The following is an 8,689-nucleotide window of genomic DNA, read 5'->3' on the forward strand; positions in this document are numbered from 1 at the left end:
ACAGGACTAACGAGCCGAGAGATAATTCTTCGAAATGTCCGTTGCGCATGATTGACACGAGTCGATTGCAAATGTCGTGGTTTCGGGTGAACTCCGACAAGTGTAGAACAGCAGAAGCACCCTGTGTTGGAGAGAGTGACTTTCTCACCGACTGAAAAGAGGGAGCGAAAACAGAAAGAGAGTTCGAAAGCATGGTGAGATAATTGAGGATATACGCTTTTTTACCACAGCGGCGTAAGCAGCAAATCAATAATTGTGACAGCGAGGCTCCGGCTGTGAGAGATTCTTTTGCTCTCGTTCTCTGCCATGGTGCCCAGTTTGCAGCAGTACGCAAGGCTCGTATGTTTTGTCTGCTCGCGAAGATTCAGTCAATGCTTGTTTATCGTGCCCTTCGGACGTGTCGATCGCTCCGTGCGTGGTGTTTTTATCCCGAATGGTGACTGGTTAGAAGGCATTGAAGCAAATTGTGTGTGTACTCAGCAGAAGCCTAATAACAGAAGGAAGTAATTTCGACTCATCCAAAAAAAAAAAGATTGTTTCTCGCCAAAGGGGAGGAAGTAAATTGGCGTGGAGTGTTGAGTATCGCAGTGCCTCGCCGGATGAAGGCAAACATTAGCCCGAAAAACAGTAAAAAAAATAGACTAGGGGCAAATAGCAGTCATGAGTGGTGTGGAGGAGAAAAATCAATCGCGCTGGTAGGACCGCGCTAATGTACAGCGAAAACAGAAGAAATGTGGGATAGTGAACGACGCGAGATAAAAGTGGGAATGCCCTCCAGTTTCGGCGGGTCTCGTGTGCTGCGCTGAGCGGAAGCTCATAATTATCGGCTTCAAGTAGTGAGTTGAGATTTCAAAAGGCAATTTTCGGAACGGAAGCTGTGAGAAAGCAAACAGCTCGAGATTAAGTGCTTTCCCCATAATTGATCGTGTGAGAGGAAAAGTGCTTAGTGGTGCCGTGCAGGACGACCGCAAGGATTCACGAGCAACGGACGGAACCGACGTAAACACTTGGCTGTTGCGAGAATTGAAATACGAGACAGCAAAATAAAAAAAACAGTGATACGCGCATCGAACAACCGCATGCCTGTATGCCGAAATAGGAAACGGATCGAGACTCGGAAAAGGATTATAAAACACACAAACTGCAAATGAAAATTGTTCCCAGTTCACACGAAATTTACGCTTCGAACAGCAGTGACCGCCGTGACCGGCCATTAAACAGTGTGCGTCAGGAACTTGGCCTCCGGTCGCATTCCATACCGATTACGTAATAAATTTTCGTAGAAAACCCATAACAAGGATTAAATTGGATTTATTGCCAGTGAATGAAAAATTGATTTATGTACAAAATTGATTTTTTATGATTTTTCGTCTCGCTTTGCATTACACTTTCGTGAATAATACGCCTGTCGGGATCTGGTCAGAGTGCACGTGCTGGAGGTGAACCTGCTGAACACAGCAACGATAATCGCACCACGGCAGCGACAGTTATCGGCGTGCGGCGTGTTTCCAGCGAAGCATTATAAATAGTAATGTGATAATCATAATTCTAGTTAATATTCCTCCCATGGACCGGGTCAGAAGGGGATCGGTGCAGGAATAAAAATCATAAACTAGAGAAAGTAGTGTATCCGTGGAAAATCAATTCAGTGAGTGAAAGAGTCCATGGACCTTGTGCCTGTGGAACAGTATAAGTACGCAGCTGAAGAAGGAAAATGAAAATCACCTTTAAGATTGTTAGCAGAAAAGGGTCAAGAAATACCCGTACATGTGCTTGTTAGTGTCCCGTCAAGAGTGAAAACCCAAATCCTTAGCGGGGGCAAGTAAGAAAGAAATATAAGCAGCAATGGTTTGTTAGTGTGACGATGTACAATGTGAAGAAAAGCGTTCCTAGGATTAAGTGCGATTAAGAAGGTTGCCTGGATTAAGTGGCGTTTCTAGGGAAAAATATAAACATTCATAAACTACGATAAACACAACATACACTCCAAGCGTAGTAGTGATTGTGGTGGCAAGTGTACGAAACGACAGCAGATCACTGGTGAAAATAATTTAATCCCTGTGGTAATAGGCTAAATAATTTGTAGAACTCGGTGTTGTTCGAGGGGACGCGAAGAAGACGACCGCACAAACAGCACAATTATCCAGCTTCGAACTGATAATCTGGTACGTACCCTCGGTACGTCGAACATCATCAGTATCATATTCAGAGATACGCTTTTGGTACTCCGGCATCGGAACGTGCTATAGAAAGGCCGAACCAAGGCGGAACCCATCCAATTTCTTTGGATAGCCACGATAAGGAAGGCAAACCGTTCGAAGCAGCAGAATAGCGCAGTACAACGAACGTGAATCCATCGCGACTGTACTAAACTTTAGTGTGCCTCGTGTAGTACGGCCCTGAATGCCCACTATCCAAGAATTGAGATTGATGATAGCAAATTGGGCACCGACACTTGGTTAGTTCGGGAGGCTGTTAAAAAACCGGTAGTTTACCACTGACCGAAAAGACGTCGGTGTCTTGTTTGTTGAGTTCAGTCTAAGCGCACAATCACATCGTTCTCGACAAGCTCGCCTGTCTCTGTTTTTCAACGTCAGCCAGCGATACTGGAGAAACGTGACGCATTAAATATTGGAAATCACTTTATCTCCATTCATCTCAGAAAGCGAAAAATCATTCATTCCAACCGGTCAGACGACCAACTCAGCCGCAATGACTTCCGAAATGGTAGCTTCGCTCGCAGCAAACGGAGACAGAAGTAAAAGAAAAACGGATGCCCATCGACCGAAAACAACCACCTCTGTTTCGTCCATCTTGTCGGTTAGTTTACTGTTGATATCGATCCTTTTGTCCGCGTGTATCGTGCGGACGAACGCAGAACGCAGCTGCCCAGCGGCCTGTCAGTGCAAGTGGAAAGGCGGAAAACAGGCGGTCGAATGCATCGACAAACAGTTGATTATAATCCCGGAGCACATCGACTACTCGACGCAAGTGCTGGACATGTCCGGCAACAACCTGCAGATACTGCCCAAGGAAACGTTCAGCCGTGCGAATTTGCTCAACCTGCAGAAACTCTACCTGCGCAATTGTCGCCTCGGGCAAATTGATGACGGAGCTTTTGCCGGTCTGACCAACTTGGTCGAGCTGGATCTGTCCCTGAATCTGCTTACAGCCGTTCCATCGGCATCATTCCTGTACATAGCATCGCTGCGAGATCTCACGCTGGCCCGAAATCACATCCAGAAAATAGAGTCTCACGCTTTTCGAAATGTAACCAGTCTCACCAAGCTGGATCTGTCGTACTGTGAAATTCAAACTATCGCACCGCAAGCTTTCGAAGGACTCAGTTCGTTGCACTCCCTGAAACTGAATGGCAATCAGCTGTCGGAACTAAGGCCTAAAACAATCGAAACGCTCAGCAAACTGCATGGAGTCGAACTACACGAAAACCCGTGGGTGTGTGATTGTCGGCTGCGAGCCACCAAAGTTTGGCTTACCGACAACAACATTCCTTACCCGATCGCTCCGGTATGTGCCGGAGGTCCGGAACGAATAATCGGCAAAACATTCGCGGAACTGCACGTGGATGATTTCGCTTGCAAACCGGAAATGCTACCGGTTCGAAGGTACATCCAGGCTTTTACCGGAGAAAATGCCAGCATCGAATGTAGAACCAGTGCCGTTCCGTCGGCCAGCGTCAACTGGTACTGGAACGGAAAACTGCTCGCTAACAACTCCCAGTTCAGTTCCTACCAGCGAGTGTACGTATACGAGCAGGGCAATTTCGAAAAACGTAGCCGTTTGGTGTTGACGAATGCCCAGGAGACGGACTCGAACGAGTTCTACTGTGTAGTGGAGAATCGTGCCGGAACGGCCGAGGCTAATTTCACGCTGCACGTGGTGGTACGGGACATCGGATTTGCGATCGAAAACAAACAGATCATCGGCCTCAGTGCCGCACTCGTTATACTGATACTGTTCATACTGCTGATCATCCTTTTCCTGTTGGTCCGGCTGCGTCGGATACCGATGACGGAGACGAAAACACCCGGCCAGGTTGAGGTTATAACCTCCGTAAGTCCCTCTAGTAATGTAAATGGCAAAGTGAGCACACCAATTAATGATGTCCATTCTCCAGATCGAAAAAACTCCGGCGATCTAAAGTTCGCCAATCCGGTGCAGAAACCGCCCCGACTGACTGATTTGCCCTATTCGACGTCCCATTACGACGCCGGTGGTAGTTTGATCGCGTCCGGAAATTGTTTCGTGTCACCAACACATTCGTCCGCTGGGAATAATCCAGACTTGATCAACGATACGAAACGGCTCGGTAGCATCAACGATCTGGCCGGTGGCTGCGGCCAAGGTCTGATGGAGACTGGCGTGAATACGTCGCTTTCGGCGAACATAACCAACGCGCTGAACACCCTCTCACTGATGGATCCTATCGAGCGGCCGGGTAGCGGTGAGTACAGTCGGGCTGGCTGTGATTCACTGTACCCTTCCGGTCTATGGGAAACGCACAGCTCCAATCTGACATCGGCCCTGGAGCAAACGACGGATATGCTGCTAACGCGAACTCCCACGTCGACGATCGCCAGCGGCGGTTACACCACCTACTCCGATAAGGTACCGATTATCGGAACGAACAACAACATGATGAACCTGGACGACGAAACTTCGTCGGTCGATTATCTCAGCCGAACGTTTCCTCGTACCCACTTCGGCGGCAGTGGCACGCTGGCTGTCGCTGGCAGTGGAAATGGAAGTAGCAGTGGTTCCAGTGTGGTCGGTGCAGTGGGAGGAACTGGTCCGGTTACGTCCGGTGGCGGATATCCTTCCGACTATGGGCTACCGATCGTGCCCGGAGCGGAGCAGTTGCACAACAAACTGGGCAGTATACAGCCGATGCATCACGGTAGCACCGGGAGTATGCCAATGAATGCCAAGACTCTGCGGGTGTGGCAGAAAGGGGGCGTACCGGTGCTACCCCCCGTGACGGCCTTGAAACGTGCATTATCCAACAGCCGAAACTCTCCGGACGAGGGCTACCAGGAAGGATGCGGTACTGACGTGTAGTCAATTGTTTAAGGTTCTGTTCTTATTACGAGCGAATGAGCGAATGTCGCAAGCGAGTACCGAGCGAAAGCGAAATTTTCTCTTTATTTTGTACACATATACTACGGTTGTTCGAACACAGTTTGTTTCCAGAACAGAACGTGAATTGTTCATTCAATGTTTTCCTGATTGGGGGGGGATTGTCGACTGAAATACCGAAAAAAACGTAACTACACATAATATGATAAGAACCGGTCTCCGAGGTGAGTAAGTTCATATCAAGGCTGGTGAAAGAGAGAGAGAAAAAAAAACCTGGAGCGTGTGTAGAGAATCAAAAAGGGAAGCCTTTTTGAGAAGTAAAAGACTTGTAATTTAATTATTGAAATGGTAAAATATAGGTGTACAGAAAATTAACCAATAAAACTAGTACATAATTATAGCGATGAATAAATTATATATATATACACATTCAAAACGAAAAAGTATATAACTGGTTAAATTGAAAAAAAAGAAATAGAAAAAAAAACATGAATTACCTAGGCTAGTTTTATATATGAAAACAACGTGTATAAAGTTAATTTAATACGAGTAATGGAAATCGGAGTAAATAAAAAAAACCAAAGACTTTGAAAATTATGAAGATCCTTCTTCTGTTGCTACATTGTGAGAGGGAGCAAATCCCGAAAAAGAAAAATTAATCGTACAGATGTAAGCGAAAATCTGTGGAAAAATGCTAGTAAGGAGCAAAAAAACCCTACATACGTTAGTAAACGATCTTTTAGGAAGAAAGAGAAATAAAAAAAATGAAGTATATAAAAATTATTGTTTCTTTGATTTCGCAAATTTTACCGATTCCAATTATTGGTCCTAACAGCGCTCTTCCTAGTGGTTACCGGAAGTTAGGTTGAATGGTTAGTATTTTATGTGGATAAAAATGTAGTTGAAATTCCTCCAGAAGGTTCTGCCATAACTCCGTTATGGTGGTTCGGGTAAGTTGAAAATTATTACCCGCTGTCGGGAAAAAAAGTAATTGAATTTCAATTATAGCATTGTTTGCAATCGGTTAAACAAAAAAAATAAATGAACTGGAATCATGTCTGTGTACTGTGTTAAGTGGCGGAACTCAGTTTCGGTTTGAACCGATTTTCAAGAAAAATCTCACCACACAAGACAAAATCTACGTATTAGTATTACGATCTTCGTTGCTTTTAAAGAAGATTATAGGGGAATCAAATGGCATTTGAACTACTTAGTACAAACTCATACAGTTTCATTTGAAACGTCACACAGACTCAATTCGAGCTGCACCGCAGTGCTTTTTATAACGTCCCGAAAAATTTCCCTATGCAAAATTTTTACTAAACCGGGTAAGTGATGTCAAACGGCTAAAGTTTGAAAATTTTCGATCTTGAAAAATCATCAAAGTGGTACATGTAATTTCCGAAATCGAAAAAAATATTAATACCAAATGGCTCAGAATAGAACGAATGCAAATGTCTGGTATAATTTCGAAAAAAAAAATATCGACGCTGGAACTTTTGATTTCAGAAATTCCATGGGTCCCTCCACTTTAATGATTCCATATCCATATCCAATTCAGCTAAAATTTTACGAAACGGACATTTTTGAAGGGCTCAGTAGTACCGCTTTACGAAAATAGAGATGTATATTTGTTGTGCCAATAACTAATGAACAAAAATTTGAAAAAACTACTATGTTTCACTCACATGATCAGAATTGAAGCAAGATACGCTTGAACACTTACTGGCCAATTAATTTAAACAAGTATTATATCTCTGAATTCCATTTAATATCGTTAATCCGAAATTCGAGAATTGAAAAGCAATAAACTAAAATCACCATTCAAATATTAAAATGGCTTCCAAAAAAGTTTTCGAGCAGCTTATAGAAAAAAGTTGATGCATTCCTCTCATTCGCCGTCAAAACACGCTCTTCACACTTTCCTGTTATTTGCGGAAACGTTTTTCTGTGAAAAATTGGCGGGTGGGTAATGTCACAGACTTCTTTCTAACTGCCAAATATAGACAATCGTTCGTATTAGGTGATTGTGTGAATTTTAAAACTTTTACTGCTTCTCTTCTAGAATTGTATACAAAAGTACGACTACGACATATTCTACCGTACATTTGAATAACACGGAACCAATGAGAGTAAAGAAACGTATCGTAAGAACACTGCACTCGATTACTAAAAATAAACCGTATTTCTGTGTATTGGTTTTTGCACGATACGCTTTGTACGATGATTCGTTCGATTCAAGTGGTTGAAATTTTGCGTGCCTTACTTTGGCACTGAATTCCACCTTAATGCTCGTTCATAGCAAACATTTTAGAAATCTTTCATTTTGAGTTACATGTGGTTATCTCATACTATTGGAAATTTTAAAATAAAATACTCAGAATATTTCCAAAAATAGAGAGAAACAATTATGTTGCTGCCTTAAATACAACAAAAGATATAAACGATTAAGTTCTACCCATTTTTGTACAGGGTAAACTTTGAAAAGGCTCTCCATACTAAAGTAAGCCGTATTCACATTAAATTGCTTTGGAAAATCATGTGGAAACTGCCTTGATGAATATAACATAATGGTGAAATGCGCGGGACAGCATAATCAATCTATGAGCAATATAAAGAAAATCTTGATAAGGTTGTTCATAAGGCTATCTAATTGTTTATGGAAAAACGTGTTTAATCCACCTAGCAGTGAGATGATACCTATTTTTATCAATCCGCATGTGTTTTTTGCATGAATATTCTTCGGTGTTTAAGTTTTCATGACATTACGAGTATTTTAATGACCGTCGTTTTAAGCGACAATTTGAGATTTTAATCACTCATTACTCTGTAATGTCGAAACTGCAAATCGGATCGAATTTAAATCTAGAAGTGTGATAATCGATTAAACATGCCATGATATGTAAGATCCACTCTAGAGTTTACGGTAATTTAAGGTACTTCCAGAGCCGGTATTCAGGAACCAGCATAACCCAAACCGATTCGTATGGCCATATGACGAATAAATTACAACAGTTTTGAGTCCCACTTTGAAGCTTTTCGGGATTGTCATCTTCTATATCGGTTTGAATTTTAAAAATTCATCATCATGTAATTCGAGAACCGGAAGTCATAATTGGATAATATTAATAAATTTTTGTATGTATGTATAAAATTAATCAATTTTGTATATAAGTTTGTTTTAATTTGAATTTTTGTTTCTGAAATTTGATTAGGCTTTTTTTGAGAAAACGATTGAACTTTGAGAAACGATTTTATACTGGAACCGGAATTCTAAAAGCGGTATGGCCGAAGCCAGATAAATTTACCTGAGTAGCTGTACAGTTTACATTTGTTTCAAAATATTTGAAAATCAGTTAAGACATCTTTAAGAGATCATAGCACGAATTAAATTTTTAGGTGCCTTCTGATCGACAACTGAATACCACTACAACTGAAAAAAGTTAATTTTTTTATCGACTATCCAAATCTGCTAACCCGATAAACCTGATAGACAGACATTTTTATACTAATCACCCTGTATCCCCGAAACTGGAAGTTGGATCTGACTGAAGAGCAAGATGTTTAAAAGAATCTTGAAACTTTTCATTTG

The 8,689-nt window shown here is 42.2% G+C and overlaps 1 protein-coding gene across 1 annotated transcript; it reads left to right on the top strand.

The window, feature by feature from the left end:
- The first annotated feature begins 360 nt into the window (after nt 1-360).
- Nucleotides 361-5,396, top strand: LOC131430786 (uncharacterized). The gene has a single exon (XM_058595993.1). It carries the CDS (start codon nt 2,713-2,715, stop codon nt 5,077-5,079), a length of 2,367 nt encoding a protein of 788 aa, XP_058451976.1. The 5' UTR covers nt 361-2,712; the 3' UTR covers nt 5,080-5,396.
- The last annotated feature ends 3,293 nt before the right edge of the window (nt 5,397-8,689 follow it).

The sequence above is a fragment of the Malaya genurostris genome, chromosome 2, assembly GCF_030247185.1.
Source record: "Malaya genurostris strain Urasoe2022 chromosome 2, Malgen_1.1, whole genome shotgun sequence".
Classification (NCBI taxonomy): Eukaryota; Metazoa; Arthropoda; class Insecta; order Diptera; family Culicidae; genus Malaya; species Malaya genurostris.